The sequence below is a fragment of the Centrocercus urophasianus genome, unplaced genomic scaffold (assembly GCF_019232065.1).
Source record: "Centrocercus urophasianus isolate 14NV4802_14NV808 unplaced genomic scaffold, USGS_Curo_1.0 seq_56, whole genome shotgun sequence".
Lineage (NCBI taxonomy): Eukaryota > Metazoa > Chordata > Aves > Galliformes > Phasianidae > Centrocercus > Centrocercus urophasianus.
The window spans coordinates 1319949-1339959 of NW_024885155.1; the positions used below are offsets into that span (position 1 = coordinate 1319949).

General features: G+C 54.6%; 3 protein-coding genes across 6 annotated transcripts in view; 2 read left to right on the top strand and 1 right to left on the bottom strand.

The window, feature by feature from the left end:
- Positions 1-1494: 1494 nt before the first annotated feature.
- Positions 1495-7818, bottom strand: THOP1 (thimet oligopeptidase 1). The gene is made up of 13 exons (XM_042835968.1): positions 7716-7818; positions 7174-7377; positions 6069-6217; positions 5588-5695; positions 5021-5123; positions 4603-4763; positions 4353-4488; positions 3900-4266; positions 3454-3655; positions 3151-3337; positions 2758-2886; positions 2324-2460; positions 1495-2193 (listed from the first exon to the last, which is right to left on the bottom strand). The coding sequence occupies exons 1-13, from the start codon at positions 7729-7731 to the stop codon at positions 2035-2037; spliced, it is 2058 nt and encodes a 685-aa protein (XP_042691902.1). The 5' UTR covers positions 7732-7818; the 3' UTR covers positions 1495-2034.
- A 418-nt stretch (positions 7819-8236) lies between these two features.
- Positions 8237-16542, top strand: SGTA (small glutamine rich tetratricopeptide repeat co-chaperone alpha). Of its 4 annotated transcripts, none has more exons than XM_042835973.1 (12): positions 8237-8310; positions 9236-9368; positions 10217-10320; positions 10514-10598; positions 11241-11340; positions 12051-12155; positions 12344-12482; positions 13047-13109; positions 13524-13561; positions 14456-14545; positions 14761-14884; positions 15175-16542. In XM_042835973.1, exons 2-11 carry the CDS (start codon positions 9269-9271, stop codon positions 14873-14875), a joined length of 939 nt encoding a protein of 312 aa, XP_042691907.1. In that variant the 5' UTR covers positions 8237-8310; positions 9236-9268; the 3' UTR covers positions 14876-14884; positions 15175-16542. The 4 variants fall into 4 exon arrangements, with proteins under 4 accessions (XP_042691907.1, XP_042691904.1, XP_042691906.1 ...); XM_042835970.1 differs by having other exon boundaries at positions 8249-8310; positions 9240-9368; XM_042835972.1 differs by having other exon boundaries at positions 8251-8310; positions 9212-9368.
- Positions 16543-16829: 287 nt separating this feature from the next.
- Positions 16830-20011, top strand: part of SLC39A3 (solute carrier family 39 member 3) — a 5481-nt gene continuing 2299 nt past the window's right edge. Inside the window, exons 1-3 of the mRNA XM_042835966.1 lie at positions 16830-16865; positions 17489-17571; positions 19348-19649. Of these exons, the coding sequence (XP_042691900.1) occupies positions 19443-19649 (207 nt within the window). The 5' untranslated portion in view covers positions 16830-16865; positions 17489-17571; positions 19348-19442. The remainder of the gene's footprint in view (positions 16866-17488; positions 17572-19347; positions 19650-20011) is intronic.

A 20011-nucleotide genomic window follows, 5' to 3' on the forward strand; every position in this document is an offset into this window, starting at 1 on the left:
CGGATGCACGGGGAATCACTGCCTGTCTCTGCACAGGGCTTCACACCGGCCACGCTGCCGCCCCACGCCTGCCACACGGTGCCCATCTTCAGCCTGCTGTGGGGATGGCTGCGCCGTGAGCGCCGTGCTGCAGCCACCTCTGGCACCAGGAGGAGCAGCTTCCTCAGCCGGACCTGAACCACGCTGACACCCGCATGGGAAAATCTTTATTAGTGCTAGGAATCGTCTAAAATCCAGTCATTGGAACAAGCAGGGAGGGACGCGACCATTACAAACGGCACACACACACCGGTTTGCCCTTCAAGGTTGACAAAATGAAACAAGAAAACCCACAAACGGGATCTCTCTCCCCTGGCGGGGGGCGGAGGGACAAGGTGCAGCTCCAGGGAGCCTGGTGCAAGACAGCACTGTGCCTCGGGGCCAGCCCTGCGAGCAGCACCTCTCACCGCACACATCAGCACGAGTAAGTGGAAGGAGGGACAAAGTTATATGGGAAAGAGGGAGGAAAGTGCACGTTTTCCCTGCCCGGATCTCTCCTTTGAGAGAAAAGGGCAGAAGAAAACCCTGAAAGCTCAGTAAAACGTGACAGTTATAAACACTCACAGCGTCACATTGAGCACACCCAGCCCTGCGCTGCCAGCACCCGGGACAGACACTCACCTATGCCTAAAACAGAGGGTGGGGGGAAAGAAGGGTGCCTACCTGACCCCAGCGAGGAGCACCGAGGAGCCGCATCGCTGCTCTGGGTCCCATCCATGTGGTAGGGTGAGGGAGGACAGCAGCGGCCCTCGTCTCACTGGGACCGGGGCAGGAAGGTGACAGCAGTGGTTTTGTCTGCACACAGTGCGTGCTTCTCATCAGCAGCCGGCCCAGCTTTCATCCCAGGGGGTGAAGCAGCTCAGCTGGGAGCTTGGGGACCAGAGGAGGAGCACAGGGAGCAGCCGGGGCCGGCAGCGTGAGCTCCAACAGCAGAGGAGCCGCAGGGCTCAACGCCTGGCTCTGAGCAACCTCACAGCTGGGGAGAGAGCAGGGAAAACCCCTCACCGCAGCAGGAGCAAACCACAGCCAGGGCCTCAGCTCTCCCAGGAGGGCGCCTGCTTCCACCCCGTGCCACGCAGGCGCTGCCATGGGCCTTTTCAGGGCCACGCTGCTCTCGAGGCCAGGCGAAGGGCTGCCTGCTGGCCCCCACAGCCCGGCCGCTCCCAGGCCCTCCCCTGGCTCCAAGCCCACTCGATATTTTTATCCCAAGCATCTGTGCTGTTTGAAGCCTTCTGCTTTCTTTTTTTTTTCCATGACCCTCCCCTGTCCCACCCTGGCTTAGAGCTGACACCAACAGCAAGGCACCCTGCTGCTGTGACCTGAGCCCCGAGGGCAGCGGCTGCTCCTGGATGACCCCAGATGTGGGGTCCTCGTCTCTGCCCCCCCCCCCAGCGGGGCGGGCCCCCGGGGCGGCAGCACTGCAGCAGCTCAGGACAGGACATTCTGGCAAACACGTTGGTTTTTAAGCACCAAGATCTTCCTATGTTTATTCCACGGCTGCCCAAAGATGGGGAGAGCGGGATTCCTAATAAAACTCCTCAGGCTGTTTTGTTTTGCGCTCAACAGTAAGGCTACTCTGGTCACAAAACAAGTCAAGCCCTATGGGAAGTCTCCTAACGAAGGGATTTTAAAACAATGGTTCAAGTTTGCTAAATTCTCACCCTCCTCCCCAGCTAACAATGAGACTAAAGCTCACCCTCCTGCCAGAAATCAGGTACAAAGTTCAGCTAACTTTTGTGGCCAGTGACAGCCCCAGCCCCTTTCTGGGGAGCCACAAAGGGGATTCAATTTCCTACACAGAGCTGTCACTGCAGAGCCCAGGACCCGGACCAAACCCAGCTCTGAGTGCCCAGATGGGCTCAGAGGAGGATCCTGGAGGAGCAGCTCCAACGGGGCGGGCCCAGGATGTGCTGAAGTACTGGGTATTGCTGGGCCTGAGAGGACTGGTGAGTAGGCAAAGGAGCTGGCTTGACTCAAACGGGCTGGAGCAGCTTCTTAGCAGGCTGAAGGCAGCGAGTTGCTCTCCACCTTCAGTCCTTTGCTGGCCAGGAAGGCATCCTGCTTGGGCTCACGGCCCAAAAACTTCCTCAGCATGTCAGAAGCATCCAGGGACCCTCCAGGGTGCAGGATACAATTCCTATAATCCATGCCCACCTGCAAGGAGAGAGATGGGAGTGCGTGCAGGGCACCCGCTCCCTGCTGACCTCGCTGCAGTGCCTCCTACCACCTCCTTCCCCCGGGGAAGGCAGCCCCTAAGTCTGGCCATGCAGGACACCCTCCCTACCTTGCAGTTCATGATTCCCTCCTGCTTGAAGCGTGTGTGGAACATGTCCATGGAGTACACTTCGCTCCAGAGGTACCCGTAGTACTGGGCATCGTAGCCTCCAGCCAAGTGGCCAAAGGTAGCTGGCATGTTTGTACCTTCACAGCAAAGGAAAGGAAGGGTTAAACTGGAAAGGCTGCAGGAACTGGTCATGGAAAAAGCCCTCCGTGCTGTAAATGTGTCAGAACAGGCGCTGTGTCAGCCTGTTCACAATCGCAGGGGAAACAGGGATGGAATTTCCCACTATTTTTGGTATGGTTTCTGCCCTGCTCTTCCTGGAGTCAGTGGAAACCATCCCCTCCAAGCCAGCCTGAAGCCCCATCCCAGAAAGGGACCTGCAGAACCAAACCCACAGAAACAGCACGAGTGAGGCCCCCAGCACGAGCCCCTCATACCTGGGGTAGCAGGGACACCCAGCACCTCCTCACAGAGCTGTGCAAACACTTCCACAGGGTCAGCCTTCGTCTGCGTGTGCAGCGCCTGGTCCACCTTGGCCAGGACGATCTGACGCAAGTTGAACAGCCCTGTTCCCGGGGGGGAGGAGGAGAACTGAGGCCTGGGGGCTCCCATAACTCTCCCCACAGATGTGGGTCCTTCCTCCCAGGCCTCTCAGTCCCAATAGGCAACAAGACAAAGCCTTTCATCTGACCATCCTGACCAGCCAGGTCAGCAACGGTCCCCTTCCCTGCCCCATATGCAGCAGCTGATATCCCAGCAAGGCTCTGTCCTCACTGGGAACAGCACACAACCCTCTGTTCCTAACCCCCACGTCCCTCTTCAGCACCTACCCGTGTTTGCTTGCCGGGATTTAATGAGCTTCTCCAGCAGTTCATCAGGAATGGGGCTTCCTGTTTTGTAATGCCTGGACATGCGCAGCAAAGGCTCCTTCTCCCACACCCAATTCTCCAGCATCTGTGATGGTGCCTCAACAAAATCCCTTTCCACGTGTGTCCCACTGAACATGGCAAACTCCGCCTAGGAGACACATCCAGACAGTCAACCACATCTCCAAGTGGGGCATAACCCAACTTGGGGGCACAAAGTGGGGAAAGGTAACAAACCAGGCCTCTGCCAAGCCAGCCAGACCTCACCTGAGAGCACAGCTGGTGCATGACATGCCCAAATTCGTGGAAATAGGTCTCCACTTCATCGTGCTGCAGCAAGGAGGGTGCATCCGGTGTGGGCTTGGTGAAATTGGCCACCATGGCAGCCACTGAGATCTGCCGGCTGGAGTCTGGCAGGAGGCAGCCTGGCTGCAGGCCGAAGCAGGCTGCGTGTCCATATTTCCCTTCCCTGGGTGAGGAAGAGGAGTTTGCTGTGTGATGCTCCCAGCCACGAGCCATCAAACAGGGCACTGAGTTTTGCTCAGCAGCCCCGGCGATGCTGCAGCTCACACAAAGCCAGTATCCCCAGGACACCCCCAACCCCCTTCTGCCACAGCCACGTGCTGGGGAGAGGGATGTCTCTCCTCCTCAGGCACACAGCACTCTGCTCCCACTGCCCCTCATCCCTCAATCTGATTTGCCCCGAGCCTCACCGTGGGTACAGATCCAGGTAGAACTTGCCGATGGTCTCCCCGGAGGAGGTGTCCTTCACCGTGTAGAGCTGGACGTCCTCGTGCCACACCTGAGCCTTCTCTTCTAGATGGAAAGTGAGCCCCAGCAGCTCCTGGTAAATGGCCAGCAGGCCTGTGGTGACCACCTGCATGGGGAAGTACTCCTTCAGCAGGTTCTGGTCCACGCTGTACTTGGTTTCCTCCACCTGATTCATGTAGTAGCGCATGTCCCAGGCGTTGATGCGGTTGTCGAACTCCAAGCCTCGCTTCTCACATTCTTTCTTTTTCAGGTCCAGGATCACTGCCCGTTCCTTCTCCCCAAGGGGTTTCAGCTTCTGGGCCAGCTCATCTGGGAAAGCACAGCAGGCAGCGTTGGTGAGAGCAGCACTCGGCCCAGCAGTGCCCCCAGCCCCCCTCCATCACCCACAGCCATACCCAAGAAAGTAGCCACTGTCTTGCTGCTTTTAGCCATGTTCATCTCCAGCACAAAATCAGCATGAGTGCTGAAGCCCAGCAGACTGGCTTTCTGAGCCCGCAAGTCCACCAGCTCCTTGAGGATCAAGCAGTTCTCCTGCAATGCAAAGGCACACAGCTCAGCACGAAGCAGGTACACAAGAAAGGAAGCACGAGCTGCCCATGTCCTAACTGGCATTCGCTCCTCCTGGCCAGCACTGAGGCCACCTACCTCTTTGCACCTCGAGTTGAACATCTCCTCCACCTTCCTCCTTGTCTCAGGCACGTAGCACTTCTTCAAGAGAGGGAAATAGTGGGGGTATTTCAGGGTGACTTTCAGCTTGCCATCCTCTGTCTTCTCCAGAGAGTTCAAGAAGTCCTCAGGGAGCCCCCCTGAGAAAAGAGCAGGCAAATGACAAAGAGCCCACATCTTTCCCCCAAAATATCAGGTCTGTGCACAGAAACAAGCTTTTGCTCCTTCTCCAGAGCAATCCCAGTGCTCACATTCCTGCACACTGGCTGGGCCGTGCTACCAGAGCACAAACACACTTCTTGCTCACACAGAAAAAAGGCAGACTGCCCATTTTTAACTCTGTACCTGACCCACCACCACAGCATGCAGAGAACTGGCAAGCACGAGCAGTCCATACCTAGTTCCTCCCTTGAGAAGGGCAAAAAGGTGGTGTCCTCATTCAGGTTCTTGTTGAAGTCTATGCAAAGGACGCTCAGCTTTTTCTTAATAGCTTTGATTTTCTTTAAAACAGAGAGACAAACAGGAAGAAGTCAGTCCAAAAAGGGAAAGTCAAACAGCACCCCTCAACCTCCAGCCAGCAGCCTGCCTGCTGAGTCGCCCGGTGGTTTGCAGTTGGCTTTTATTCAAACACAACGCTGCAGAATTAATTGTGTGCAGGCACTGAGCTCTCAGCCTGGAACAGGCTCCCTTTGATCACACCTGGTAGGTAGCAGCCACCTCAGCAAGGTCCCAACTGCCTCCCGCAGGCTCAAGAGCTGCAGGTGTTGAAGCAGCTGCCTCCCCTGCCCTTCTTTCATCTCACCTTCTCTTGTATTTTTAACCTTGATTCAGGCTCCATCACTGAGCCGTTGGCTCGTGGTAAGAGGGAGACCCTGAGCAGCTCATCCCTCAGTCTGCCCACCTCAGCCTCAGCCTCCCCTCCCTACCACCCCACAAGGCCTCCTCTGCAATTCTATGCTCTCACCTCCTGCGTTTCCTCAGGCAGATGGAGACCGTTTCTTTTGCCCAGTTTGATCAGCCTCTCCAGGTACCTCTTTGCTTCAGGCTTCAGCGAGGCACTCTCTGCTTTCTCCTGCATAAAACAAAGCCCATGAGCGCAGGGAGCCAAGGGATCAGGCATCCTCACACGCTGCTGCAGGAAGTTGGTCCTGAGACCTGTGGGCAATTGTAACACTAGTGACACAGAAGAATTACCCAGGCCTTTTTCCACAAGGGAGGCAAGCATACCAACGCTTTTTATTTTTATTTTTTTAACCACAAGGATAACCAAGGCCCTGGGTTTGTGTCACAGCCCTCAAATTTCAATGCCTCAGGTCACTCTAGCACCTAGACCATACAACCACTCAGCTCCAGACCCAGCATCACTTGCTTCTAAGGCCTGAGACAAGGGAAGAAAGTTTGCTGTCGTTCCAGGAAGTTTCAGTTCCCCACTCAGAGGCACACACCTGGAGCCAGACAATCCTCTGGTACACATCCTGCCTCATGCTCATCTCCACATCGAACTCTGAGAGCTTCTTGTCAGCTTCAGTGCTTGCTGCACGGATGTCTTTGCAAGGAGAGACGTGCTGGGGGAAGTCCAGCATGTTCCGACGGACTGCAAAGACAGCAGAGAGATCACAAAAAAGGCAACAGCTTCGTGTCCCAGAGCTGCTCACGAGCAGGAGTGCAGACAGCAAGTCTGTGTGAACTGGGAGCCAGTCTGACAGCCCTGGAGCCTGACCCAGCTGCCCACACACAGGGAGAGCAAGGCAAGCTGCTGCCCTCAGACAAATCTGGAGTGACCCCATGCTCGCTGCCACGCCTGCTAACCAGATCTGTCCACTGATTTCTCCCTACACTCAGGCCTTCTCACAAAAGTTGCATGAATTTCCCAACTATTTTGCCAGGCTTAGCTGGTATCAACAGAATGACAGCTGGCAGACACGCAGGCAGCATGGCTGCATGCCTCCTTCCACAATGGAACCAGGCCATCAGTGACACACCTTTGTTGCAGATGCTTCTCGAATGCTGCAATGCCCCAGGTGTGCTCTCACCTGACTCATCTCCATTTTAGAAATGAATGTACAGAAAATATTCCCTGCTACCACCAGATAACACCACGCCATCACATCACGTTACTCTGCAGAACCCCTAAAATGACAGCAATGTTCAAACAGACACACACAGATATCCATCCACTGCCCTGGAGAAGAAACCAAAAATGACAACGACCTAAAGATTTCTGAGACTTCTGTCAATGCACCCTTTGTTCCCACTGATGCATCTTGACATATAAAATCAGCAGGCAACCTTGAAAACGAGCTGCTCCTCCCGCAGACCTTCCTGCTGCCAAAACACTATTCTCATTTTAGACTCAGGTTTCCGTTCCAAGTCTACTCTTTGCTTTGTACTTGTACCTGGCTGTGTAAACATTAACTAGAAAAGCACACACATCACGGAGCGGGTCAAGGGAAGGCAAAAGGAGATGACAGAACCAAAAAAAGGTGCAAAAAACACACATATTAAGATGTAGACTTCCTGACAGCGAGCGCTCCCACTTCACACGCATACCTGTATATTCCACTTCCACATCCGCCAGCGCTTTCAGGGTGTTCTCATAGGACACCTCTCCCTGCTCCTGGGAGCCCACACGGTCGTACACCAGCTTGGTCCTCTCGGTGAGCTCAGCAGCCATGCGTTCGATCTGCTCAGCACTCAGATCCCAGCGCAGCTGGTTGGCTGGCGGGCGGGGGGACTGACTGTCCACCACGTTACCTGGGGGAACAGGAAGGAAACCATACGTGAGCCGGGAGGAAAATTCAGCTGCACATCCCGAGCTCGGTAAGAACACCCCATAGGGGCCCTGCACACAGGTTGGCACGGAGGGCAAAACAGCGAGTGCAGGGGGCTGGAACACCGTGCCCTCAACTAAAGGGGCTGTCCAAGGCCGGGGGTCCCCTCGGGCCCTATGGGGCTGCTCTGTCTCCCCTCCCCCCCCCGGGCCGTGCCCTGTGCCCCCAGCCCCCGGATCTCGACCCCTCCCAAGGCTTCCTCCTCCACCCTCCATCCTCCCCCCACTGCTCGCCGCAGTCCTGCCCCCCCCGAGCCGCTACCTGTAGGAGGAGCCATGCCGGCCGGCCGGGGGGCCCCGCTGCTGCTGACGAGGCCGCGAGGAAACCGCGCCGGCCCCGCGCACCGAGCATGTGCCTGAGCAGCGAGACGGGCGGCCAGAGCGGCCGCGCTGAGGGATTGTGGGAGCGGGGAGGACCGGGCCGCTCTCTAAGCCCCTTCAGCCCAGCCCGGTGCAGCAGGAGCGGCCCGATCACCATCCCCGCCACGCCCACGGCCCTGAGCGCCATCGCACCGCCGGCAGCGGAGCAACCGGCCCCGGCTGGGCCACCCTCCCGTTCCTATAGCGACACACCCCCGATCGTCTCTATGGTTAACGAGGAGGAGCCGCAGCCGCGCTTCCGGCCTCCAGCCGTCACCTAAGAGGGCACGCAATGCGCATGCGTCGAGCTGTCCGCCCCTCCCCGTAGCTCTGTCATGGCGGATGAGGGCGGAGCCTCACTGCTGCGCACGCGTTTTGAGCGCTCCACGGGACGCGCATGCGCAGTATTATCCAGACAGCACGCGTGCGCGTGGGGTGGGAGCGGCGCATGCGCAGTGCCGCGCCCGCCCTGGCCGTGGGGAGCGTCGCGGTGCCCGGTGAGCGGGGCGGGGCGGGGCGGAGCGGCGGCGGCGGGGCGGGGGACGGCGGCGGCGGGAAGCCGGGCTACGCTGCACCGCGCTGCTGGGCGACCGAGGCCTGGCTCCGGGCCGGGCGGTTTCATCTCGTTCTGGGGTCTGACGTGGGCCGTGCCGTGTCCCGGGGCCTGCGCTGGGAATCCAGAGCTGTGCGGGCCTCGAGCTGAGGGCACGTTGGGTCGGCGTGGCTCGGGGCCGCACGCTCGTAGCCACTACAGACGGACAGACAGACGGACACACCGCTGCTGGGCCGGCCGAGGAGCCCCCGGGGCCTGACAGAGAGCCGGGCCGGGCAGAGGGGGGGGTTTCCTTTAGCAGAGGTTGCATTTAAACAGTTGGGTTCTCAATTCACGAGCCCTGCGCGGCTTTCTGCGCTCCCGTCTCCGTGCTGGGAGCTGCGTTGGTTCCCTGCAGGGCAACGAGGCCGTTTGTGTCTTGCGGGTCTGCGTGGGGATCCGTGCAGAGCTCCAGGCTCGGCTCACCGTTTCCCCGTGCTGTCCCCTTGTCTTTGTCTCACGCCCGCGTTGTCTCAGGAAGAGGAGAGCTGCGGTGTTCTTAGCGCTGATCTCCTCGGGGCTGAGTCTTTTTGATTCATTTCTGGGGGCTGTGTGTCCCTAAAGCCTTTCGTGTGGTTCCCTTGGCAGTGGTGTGTGGGGCAGGGCGGTGCCGTGCAGCTGGGGTGCAGAGGGGAATTGAGGGCTGGGAGGCCAGCTGAGTATTTGTAGAGTAGAGGGATTAATGAAGGCTCTGAAGGCCTTTCTCCATCCTGAAGGATTCCCTCATCCCTTTCATATAGGGAGAGAACAGCAGAAGAGACCTTTGACTTCCAGCCCTTCAGGTCATGTAACTTCTTTCTCTACAGATACTATAATATATTTTTTTTAAGTTAGAAGAAGTCCAAACATCACAGCCTCCCACAATGGCAGACCAGAAGCGCCTTGCGTACTCCATCATCCAGTTCTTACATGACCAGCTACAGAACGGGGGTCTTTCTCCAGATGCTCAGGAGAGTTTGGAAGGTAGGTGGCCATTCTCTGCTATGTGTGTGGATCTGTCAGCCCAGCTCATGGAGCAATTTGGACGTTTGGTTGCCGTCCTCTGCCTCATAACTTGCCTGGGCTGTTTCTAACATCCAAGATTTGAATGAGTTTTTCTTCTTAGGCAGATAGCAGGCAATTAGAGATGCTGATTGCTTATCTGATTTCTTGCTCCCTCTTTCAAAACTAGATTAGCTTGAGGAACGGATATGCCTGGGATCAAAAGCCTCCCTGACCCTGGGTTTGAGATTTAAAACTTTTTATCTTCAGTGAGGTTGAGTGGAGGGTTTGGTAACAGCGCAGAACAAGAACTCTGTGGCAGTATGGAAATGATTCATATTGCAGAAGTGCTTTTCCAGGTCTGCTCTCAAAGTGCTTTTCCACATCACACCGTGAAGCATTCAGACAGGCTTTTTCAGGGGGCTTCCCTGTCACGAGAGCACGCTGATCTTAAAAGACCTGCCTAAGGAGCTTAAGCCTTAGTGTTTGGCCTGTGTGGTGGAAGGGGGAGCACAGGAACGCCTGCAGAGCGTGGTGCTTGGTTGCTTGTTTCCTGTGTTTCCACAAACATGCTGCTGTCTCTTTGCTCTGAGCTTTGGGAGTGCTAATAAAGCCCTTGTTCTGTTAACATCCACCTGCTCTGAAGTTACCTGAGGGGATGGGAATTGTCAGTGTTGCTTCCTGGGAGCTGCTTTGCCCAGCTCTGAGGGTTTGGTAAAATATGCTGGGGTGTTTTTCTGGCGTGTTCAACTGTAAGAAATTTGGGTGTTGTGGAAGAGAGCTCAGTAATTAGAATGGGGAGAGCTAACGACCTGATTCGTTACGCCCAGTGGCAATCCAGTGCCTGGAGACAGCTTTTGGAGTCTCCCTGGAAGACCAAGGCCTCGCTGTGTCACAAACTCTCCCTGAAATATTTGAAGCTGCTGCAGGAAAGGTGAGCAAATTCCTTAAATATGTGCTGAGTTTCGATGTGAGCAGCCAAAGCAATGAGCTTTGCTTGGTTTCTGCCCCCCTGGAGGCGTGTGGGAGTGAAATGTTTTGGGCTCGACGTGCTTGGGAAGGGGGAGGTGTGGAACTTTTCTGTGGGAGTCCTGATCTCAGCACAGCCTTCTCCCTTTCCTTGTAAGGAGCCTGAACACATGAGAGCAAACTCGGAGCCAGTCACCCCCTCTGAAGATGACGTAGCTGAAGCTGAAAGGCTCAAGACTGAAGGTAGCTTCCCCTGGAGCTGGGGTTTGATGAGGTTTAAATGGTGTTGGGGTGGAAGGCTTAGCTCACTCAGCACCTGGGGAGCACATGGGTGGGATCAGCCCTTTGTTTCTGCTTGTTCCTCTGCTCGTGTGGAGGTTGGTGTTATTCAGCTGCCACAGAACCTACGTAGACAGCTGGCTCAGCATTTTCTTTTGCATTCTGAAGGCCCGTGCTGTGTAAATGTGGCATCTTTCCTGCTGGGCTCTCCTCTGTGTGCTGCCTTTTCTCTGCCATGCAAGACAGCGTGAGCAGTGCTGACGTACAGCAGGGAGCTTTCAGTAAGCCAGTGCACTGCGTTGATGTCCAGAGCACAGAGTGACTCTGGGGAGGCCTCTGCTGTGTCTGAGATGGGAAAGCAGCTGAGGGGGGGCTCGCAGGATCCCGTCTGAAAGGCTGACAAATAACCTGAAATTGCCAAGATAAGGATCTCTTGCTGCACTGCTGAACTTGCCTCACGCTTGCACGCAGTTTGACAGATCAGCAAGAGATGCAAGCTCTTGGCTTCTCTTTTGTTCTGTTTTCTTATGAAGAGCAGAGATCCGGGCTCGTTGCTTTTGTTTGCCTGCATTTTTAACTTAATCAGCCTTTTCTCCATTTCTTTAGGGAATGAACAGATGAAGGCAGAGAACTTTGAAGCTGCTGTGTCCTTCTACGGAAAAGCAATTGAGTTAAATCCATCCAACGCTGTGTATTTTTGCAACAGGTACTGGTTGTCTCTGGCCTTGCACACCTGTGGTTTTGGCCCTTATTTCTTACACCTCAAGCTCCTGCTCGCTCAAAATCCCCTTTCCAAAGTTCTGTAGGCTGCTTGTTCTGTTGCTGCTTGTGGTGGTTTTGCTTCTGGTTTTTCCTTAGCTCGGTGACACGCTTTCCTGTGCCTCTAGCCAGCTCTGTGCCCTGGCATCACTCAGTAGGTGTGGAAACAAACCCTTTGGCATTTTAAGGGAGATAAGGGTACCAAGGAACGCTGTCTGCTTTCATGCAATTAACTCCTTCAGTAAGACAAGGGCTGGGATTTGAGAGGCAAAAACAAAGGAGTGCAGTGAGACAAGCTGAAGGCTTGCTGTCAGCATGTGGAGCGCACAGGAAAACGGGAGCAGCAGTCCTTGTGACTGAGATATGGGGGTGAAGGGGAGATGAGGCTGAGCCAGCGATGGGATCCTTTCCTGCTTCCTTCCTCTTGGAGTGTCTGTAAGGAAGGGGGAGAGCTCAGGTTTGTTTGCAGTAGGAGCAGAATGTGAGGCTGAGGGTTTGGATAGCAAGCTGCTCACGTAGGAGCGGTCTGGATTTGTGTCAAGTTCACACTTTGACTTTCCCTTTAGAACAGGAGGCTGCAGAGAGGGAGCAGAGGTGACCTTGATCAGCATGTTCAAGCTGATAAGTGGTTTTGCACATCTTTCTTCTTCTCTCCAGAGCTGCTGCATACAGTAAATTAGGAAATTATGCTGGAGCAGTCAGAGACTGTGAAAGAGCAATCGGCATCGATCCAAACTACAGCAAAGCTTACGGCAGAATGGGGTAAGTGAGAGAAGGGGGTTTTGTGCCAGAACTTCAGTCTCCGAGTGCTTGGTGGTAATTACACTATCAGCAGGGTTCTGCCCTGCAGTGCCATGTAAAAATACCTGGTGTTTCACCTCTGCTGGGGTGGAGGAAGGCTGCGAGTCCTTATCTCCCTCTGTAACTTTCTTTTATTTCCACTTCAACAGCTTGGCTCTCTCCAGTTTAAATAAACACACAGAAGCTGTTGTCTACTACAAAAAAGCCCTGGAGCTTGATCCAGACAACGACACCTACAAATCCAACCTTAAAATAGCTGAACAGAAAATGAAAGAGACTCCTAGTCCGGTAAGTTCTGAAAGCAATACTGAAGCGGAGATGAGATGAAATGGAGGCTTCTTTCCTGCAGGTGCTGGGTTGTGTTTAGAATACAAATCTTGCATGCAGATGGAGGGGAGGTGGTTAACAAGTGCTGCTGCTGTGAACCCTTCCTCTAAAACCCAGAGAGAGCGATTTCAGCGCTCTGCAGGAGCGCAGTCGCCTCGGGCTGGGAAGCGAGGCTGATCAGAAGGAGCTGTTAGAGTGTTTTGAAGGGGATTTTGGCTTTCTAGAGGCTTCTGTAGCACAGAGGTGAGCAGGTGGGGGTGTTTGAGTGGCGGGTTGCTGGTTTGGGGCAGTGCACGGCTGGCAGGGCTGGGCGAGAGCTGCTCAGTGATGCACTGCGGTGCCATCGTCGCTATCAGCATTCGCCCTTTGCCTCCCTGAGCAGCTCGTCCCCAGCCTGCCCTTTGTCATGCTTTAAAGACCAGGTTCTGATAACGCTGGGAGGATTGAAGTATCATTCATTGCTGTTTGTTGCATCAGGAAATGAGAGGATGTCAGCACCCACGTGCTGTGTGTTTATTGTTGCAGACCGGAGGTCCTGGAGGATTCGATTTAGCTGGCTTGCTGAACAACCCTGGCTTCATGAGTATGGTAAATGTGGGCCCAGGTCGCAGCCAGGCTGTGCATTTATCCTTTCAGGGTGAAATGTTTCAGGACGTGGGGGTTTTTGGTGTCTCGTGAGCAGCTCGGTTGTCATTGCTTTGTTTCGGTGCCGCCGTGAGGAAGCTGTGCTTGTATTTTTCACCCGAGTCAAATAAAGAGCCAGTGATTTATTGACAGGCTGCTCTTTGGGACGTGCTGGGTGTGGAAAGGGTGCCTGTTCTGCGTTACCAGCCTTGTCCTGTGTGTTGCACTGTGCTTCTCTTTGCTATTTTTGTCCTATTGATCTGCTTCCAAGTATTTCTGCCTTCGCTTTGTTCGTAGTTGAATGGCACAACATCTGCATATCTACCCAGGCATTTCTGACTAAATAGGGTGTCCTTTTTTTTTCCCCTCTTTAAATAGGCATCTAACCTAATGAACAATCCACAAGTACAACAGCTGTAAGTTTGATCCCATGTTCTCTTTCCTCTTTGAGTCGCTCCTTTGAGGCTGTGGTTGGGAGGGGGTGGGTGCTGGAGCCAGGAATGTGGAAGGCAGCCCTTAAAGCAGCCCCATCTCCTGAGCCACGGTGCGTTTTGAGTGCTCTGGACCGTGCTGAAGAGGGGCTTCAATAGGAGGCAGGATAGATTGTGGCACTGGAGCTGCCTTTGGGAAGCTGGGGACAGTTTGGCTCTGCTGCGCCTTGTCTGTGTGATGTGGAGACCAGATTTCACATCTCACTCTCCGTTAGAAAGAATATTTTTGATTCTTTGTACTGCAGAGTTATGAGGATCGATTCACAACAGCTGCCAGATGCTTAGACAGGGTAAGGCCACAGAGCACATAAAGCACGTACCTCTGCAGTCTGTCCCTTCAGAGCTCAGGCAGGCAGTGAGCTGGAGCCCTTCTGGAGCTCATCCTCTGCTTACTGTATGAAGCAGCCCAGCTGCAGGGCTGAACATCTGCCTCCATGTCCATTTGCTTCTGCCTGCTCCTCGCACTTCTGTTGTCAGCTGAGGCTCTGTGCCAGGTGCAGCCTGAGGACTTGGAGGGGAAGGGGCTTTGCAGACCCAATGCATTCAGTGCTGATAACCAAGAATCCTGTCAGTAAATCTCATTGGTGCAGAGCTGTCAAATAGCTGGTGTGAGGAAGGGCAGTGTTGTAATTGAGCATAACACCAAGCTTGCACACGGAGGGAGGAATATTTGTCAGTACAGAAACTGAAGCTGTTATAAATATTTCTACAGATGGTGCAGCTTAAGGATACAATTGCTCTTCTTTTCCCCTCCTAGTGTAAAACAAAACAGATTTTGGTGTGTTTTTCTGCTCTGAGCAATGACTCTTCTCTCCACAGCATGTCTGGGATGATTTCTGGTGGCCATAACCCCATGGGAGCAGCAGGCACCAGCCCCTCCACCAATGATCTTGCCAGCCTCATACAAGCGTGAGTAGGGAGCTGGTTCTTCTCCATGGCCTTAATCTGCAAATAGACTTCAGATTTTCTGACCAAAAGTGAAAACTTCAGTTGAGGGTTGAGTAAAGCTGCACTGTAACGTGAACTTGTTAGAGCAGAGCTCTGGCAATCACGTGGGAAGGATTGCATTGCACTGGTCGTGTCAGTGTGTGAGAACACAGTAACAGCAGCTTGTTCTCCTGCAGGGGCCAGCAGTTTGCTCAGCAGATGCAGCAGCAGAATCCTGAATTAATAGAGCAGCTACGAAGCCAGATCAGGAGTCGAACTCCAAGTGCCAGCAATGAAGATCAGCAGGAATGAGGCTGACAGGTGAGGCCGTGGCCAGCTGAGAGGGGAGCATTTCGGTGTCCTGCTGCAATGTCTGCCTTGTGCCTTCACCTAGCAGCTCAGGTCTCCTCCCCTCTGTGCAGACTGAGCTCTCTGCTGGTGCTGTGCCTTGGGGAGGTGCAAGGCTCAGCTCTGCAGAGCGGTGAACAAATTCCCTCACGCTTTGCGGCTGGCGAATGAGTTTCCTTATGTGACGTTGGCACTTGTGAAAAGGATGCTTTCTTTTCTCAGAAATTGAATTTGCAAATGTCTTTGTCTTCCTGTCTCTGCAGCGCAGTCCGTGGGAACTCTGTTCATTGCTTTAAAAACTGGAAGCCATGTGCGTGTTGCCATTTCTTGAATTGGAAGTGTCCAAGAGGGGGGAGAAAAAAAAAAGAGAGGATAAAAAAACAAACCCAAAATACTTTATACGACCTGCATGTTAAAGACAGATTCACACTTTCTTTCCCCAGTCTTCGTCCTGCTCCTCCCCCTCCACCTTTCCATTAGTTTCCCTCTGGAAGATCCAGCAAACACAAACCAGCACCAACAGTCTTTCTAAAGAAACTCCGAAATGAACGTCGCTGTTACATTTCTATGTTCTTTGCTACGTGGGAATTTTTTAACCCGTTTTTGAAGAAGGATGCACTCTTCACTACAGGATTTCTTCACTTTCCTGCCCACACGCCACTTCAGAGAAGTGTTGGAGTCCCACCCCCGCCCCGATGCCCATTAATCTTCTTGCCAGTTACAAGACGGTGATGTTTGAACACCCTGGAGATCGCTGGATCTTCGTGCCTCCAGGATCAGGGTTTCTGTTGATTAGATTCACCATGTTTCTCATTCAGGTCTGTAGCAACGTTGCCGGTGTTGTTAATACAAAGGATTTGGTGACTGCCTCTCTAAGGTTAGTGTCGATGTGTCGGGGGGCTGGGACTGATCAGGTAGAACATGCTCATCTGTGACTCCTTTAGGGCGTTTCCAGATACGCTGCTTGGGCTCCATCCCCAGTCCTGACAAAACTCGTCTAGTGTTTAGTAATTATTGTTGGAATGAGCCAATCTGTGAACTAGTCAGGTGGACAGTGAGAAAGATACGATGTTTTTGGTGTTTAAAAGGTTGCTCTTTGTTTTTTAATTTGTCTTTTATGCATGTAAGTAATCAACCCAGTTGACCGTACTGATAATAGGAGTAGAGAGGGGGCTTGAGCAGCAGGCAGAAGGAATAAAAATGCTCCTTGGATAGAAAGGTATTGAGGGGCTGCTGGTTCAATGTGGGAGGAGGGAGAACGTCCTTGCTGTTGGGTGCCTGCAGCTTCCCACCTGCCTGTGTCATTCCTGGGTGCATGGGAAGCTCTGGCAAGTTCCCCTTGAAGTCGCTGGACGAGGATGGAGACTTTGGTATCGGCCTCGGGACTGGTTTTAAGGTAGTTCCTCCATGGTGGTGGGAAAGGCGTGTTCCTGGCCCTATGGCCGGGCACAGAAGCAGCTGGCTTGGAGAGGAGTGCGTGGGAGATGGAAAATGCCCATCTAGGAGACATGGTGGTACGAATGAGCAGGTATCTTTGAAGATTAATATCAAGGAAAAAAGATCTGTAAATGCTCCATAAATTTATATGTGCTTAATGTAACTTGTGAAGAATAAACGATTTGGACACTCTTCGCTGTCTCTCTCAGCGCAGTGACTGCAGCGATACCCGGGGCCGCCTCTCTCCGTTTTGTTTTGTGCGCTGCCGGGCCCCGTCAGCACCGCCGTGCGGACAGCGCTGCTCCGTGCGCTGCCCGGAACCTTCCGTTGCGCCGCGCGTTTCCGGCGGACTCCATTCGCCGGCACCCGCCCGTTGGGCGTGGCGGGCTGACTGACGGCCGCCGCGGCCAATGGGAGGCCGTCCTTTTCACCGCAGCCAATAGGAGAGCGCTTCACCAGAGCGGGGGCGGGGGCCGTGCGGGGGCAGCCAGGACGGGGCGCAGGCGGGGGACGGCGCGTGAGTGGGGGGCGTTGGGGCGGGGAGTTTGGGCTGTGAGGTAACGGGAGCCGGGGGCCGTTCCTGAAGGGGTCGGGAGGAGGGAGGCGGGGATCCGGTCCTGAGGGGGAGCTGGGACGATCGGGGGGGTTCGCTATTGAGGTAGCAAGGAGTTGGGGGCTGTTACTGGGGGAACTGGGGTTGGAGGGGGAGGGTGTTACTGAAGTAACTGGGTTGGGGCAGGGGCTGTGGTGGGATCTGGGGCCTGGGCGGGGCTCGAGGGCTGTGGGGCTGCCCTACAGCGGGGGGGGGGGGGGTCGGGGGGTGGCCGTGTGTACAGGGGCCTTTTGGGGATCCAACCCCCCCCCCGGGTGCTGTCCCTGCAGGCCCCACCTCGTGCCCACGGTCTGGGAGGAGCCCCCAGCACGGCCCCTTCCCCCCGGGCTCCCTGTGTGCTCTCAGCAGGCACCGGTGGGCGTCCAGAGGGAGGTTGGGGGCCCGGCCTGCTTCCCACACCCCAGCAGCGTCAGGGCACAGATCTGGGACGTTAAACTTCATGCTGTCTGTTCATTGCACTTTCTGTTGCCCAAATATTTTGACGGTAAGCCACGCGGTAACTGTCCCACATTCATTCTTTGTTACAGAGGTTTCTGGGCTGCCAATACATCCAGGATTCAGAGGAGCCGACCGCTGCGTGCTGGGAGGAGTGGGCTGAGAGGAGCACGAGGTATTTCCAGCTTTCATTGCTCCGTTTGTCACTAAGCTGCTTTCCTCAGAGGTCACAGAGGGCCGTTCCACTGCTGCCAGCAGCTCGAGGCACTTTGCTGGGGCCAGGTTAGACACCAGCAGAAGCAGTTTTCTGGGATTGAGCGGAGGCCAGGCTGACTCCAGAAGAGGTGCAGGTGCTGGAACCCTCAGTGCTGTTTGCTTGCTCTCCTGGGAGCTCCCTGCACATAACAGTTGAGATGCAACCTTCACACCCAGCAAGCAGAGCCATGAGCTCTTCTCTGTGCGATCCCAATGCGTTGTCGCTAACGTAAGATGTGGTGTGACGACTTGCCATCACTGTGCAAGGTGACACCCTTGTTCTGTTGATGCTCAAACTGCAGTGTGTGCATTACAAAGGCAGTGTGGCTTGTTAGCTGTGTCAGCAATGTGCTGGCAGGCACTGGCAGGCCCAGGGGCAGCATCTCTGCCCATCAGCAGCAGTGACAGCCGCAGCCCGCCTGTCAGCGTGTGCCCAGCTCTGCCCTTATTCAGGCCCAGTGCGAGTCCATCAGTGTCATCTGAGCTGTGCTGCTGCTGATGGACATCACTGAGACACCAACTGAGAGCCAGCCCTGCTGCAGATGGACGGACTGCTGTGACCTCTGTTTGCTCCTGGGTAGGCTGAGCTCGAACTTGAAAAGAGGGTTTTAAACTCCCCCATCACGCACAGCATCCATCAACCCCAGCGTACCCGGTAACACAATCACCATCTATGCAGCCTGCTGCACAGGAGGGGTTGTAGTGATTCATCCTGTCAACCTTCTAGGGAAATTTTCCCTCAGGAATCTTTTGTTTTAAAATGAATTTGATGGTCCAATGGGCAGCTATCCAATTATTTACCTCGTCCAGCACTGGTGCGAGGGTGTGTGTGAGCACAGCTCAGTTTGGGGCTGCTGATCTGATGCCAGCAGGGGTACAGTGCTGCCTGTGCTCATCAGCAGAGCAGAGCAGTCAGCAGAGGCACCTGTTCATGTTATATAAATAGATTCCAATTTGTCACTTTCCTAAAATCATTTTAAATGGGTTTTGCTGCGTGTGATCTGGAGGCAAACCCGTTTCAGATGGAGTCAGTTTCAGGACCCAGGCTACTACTCAGATGTTGCATTTCTCTCTGGTGTAAAACCACCACCTGGTTTGCCTCATTTGTTACACCCTGTGAACAGTAGGGGACCTCACAGTGCATTTCTGCATGGGGTTTTCCTTGAGAGAGGTGCCAGCGGATCAGAGCCACAAGCAGCCAGGCAGCACCGACAGGGACAGCAGAAGGGGCTGAGGAAACTGAATCTGCTGGTCTGGTTTTGAGGACAGTGCAAAAAAAAAAAACAACCCCAAACCCTGCATGAGTGCTGGAAGGGGATCTTTAATTTCATTCCTGAAGGAAGCTTGAAGGCTGTCAGCTCAAGCCCTTACTCATTTCTCGTGGTTAAAACCAATGTCTTGACCCTTTGGACTCAGGTGGGTCTTACTGCAAGATCGACTGGTTTAAAACCTCCCCCAGCTGAGGCTGTGCCAGTTTCGTGCAGCCAATGCTGCTCTTGCAAGGTTTGGGAGTTCCTGTTTGCTGCAGTTCAGTTGTGTGAGAGCTCTGTGCCTCTCTGTGATCTCCCCACTCATCGCCTAGCAGAGTGAAGGCAGAGTTCGGGTCCTTCCTGCACAGGGGCTGGCACACAGCTGGGGTGCAAGGTGCTCTTCTGCATGCTGAATATACAGCAAAACTCTCCTCTCCTGTCCACAGCTACCAGCTCCAGGAGCTCCTTTCCCTGCGCTTTGCCCCTGCTCTCTCTCCTGCTGATGCACCCACTGCTCTGAGAGCTGCTGCAGGGCAGCACCATGAAGATCGTGGCAGCCAAAGTGCTGTGTCTGCTGGGCATCTGTGTCCTCATGCTGGCCGGGTCCCTCCTCCCAGTCAAGATCATCGAGGCTGATTACGAGAAGGCTCAGCGCTCCAGGAAGCTCATCACCCTCTGCAATTCTTTTGGAGGAGGGGTCTTCCTGGCCACCTGCTTCAACGCCCTGCTGCCCGCCGTGAGAGGAAAGGTAAGTGGGTGCCTGAGCCCCACGGGGAGCTCAGCTCAATTCCCTGTGGAATTGGAGGCGTGAGGGCTGTCTGTAACCACAGAGCCCCCTCCTCCCGTTCGGATACTGTTTGGTTGGAAAGCTAGGCTTGTTTGGTGCAGGAGGAGGCTGAGCATCACCTGGGGCTTTAGGCTCAAACTCCTGACTCCAGGCCCGCGTTTAAAACATCAGTGGTCAGATGGCCACTGAGCTCTGTGTGAGGCTGACAGGTTCCCTGTCTCACCCCGAGGTCTGGATGCGAGGGCGTTAAAGCATCCTGGATCAGTTTAATCTCCCTCTGGAGCTGTGTGAACACAACAGGAATATTTCACTGTTACAGAGCC

Coding starts and splice junctions, on each gene's coding strand:
- THOP1 (XM_042835968.1), bottom strand. Junction 5,124..5,587: donor TGCCTGAGGAAACGCAGGAG/GTGAGAGCATAG, acceptor TCTGTTTTAAAG/AAAATCAAAGCTATTAAGAA. Junction 3,338..3,453: donor TGCACCAGCTGTGCTCTCAG/GTGAGGTCTGGC, acceptor TGTGTCTCCTAG/GCGGAGTTTGCCATGTTCAG.
- SGTA (XM_042835970.1), top strand. CDS start 8,262: ATGCGCAGTGCCGCGCCCGCCCTGGCCGTGGGGAGCGTCGCGGTGCCC. Junction 11,341..12,050: donor GCTGTGTATTTTTGCAACAG/GTACTGGTTGTC, acceptor TCTTCTCTCCAG/AGCTGCTGCATACAGTAAAT. Junction 12,156..12,343: donor AAAGCTTACGGCAGAATGGG/GTAAGTGAGAGA, acceptor CCACTTCAACAG/CTTGGCTCTCTCCAGTTTAA.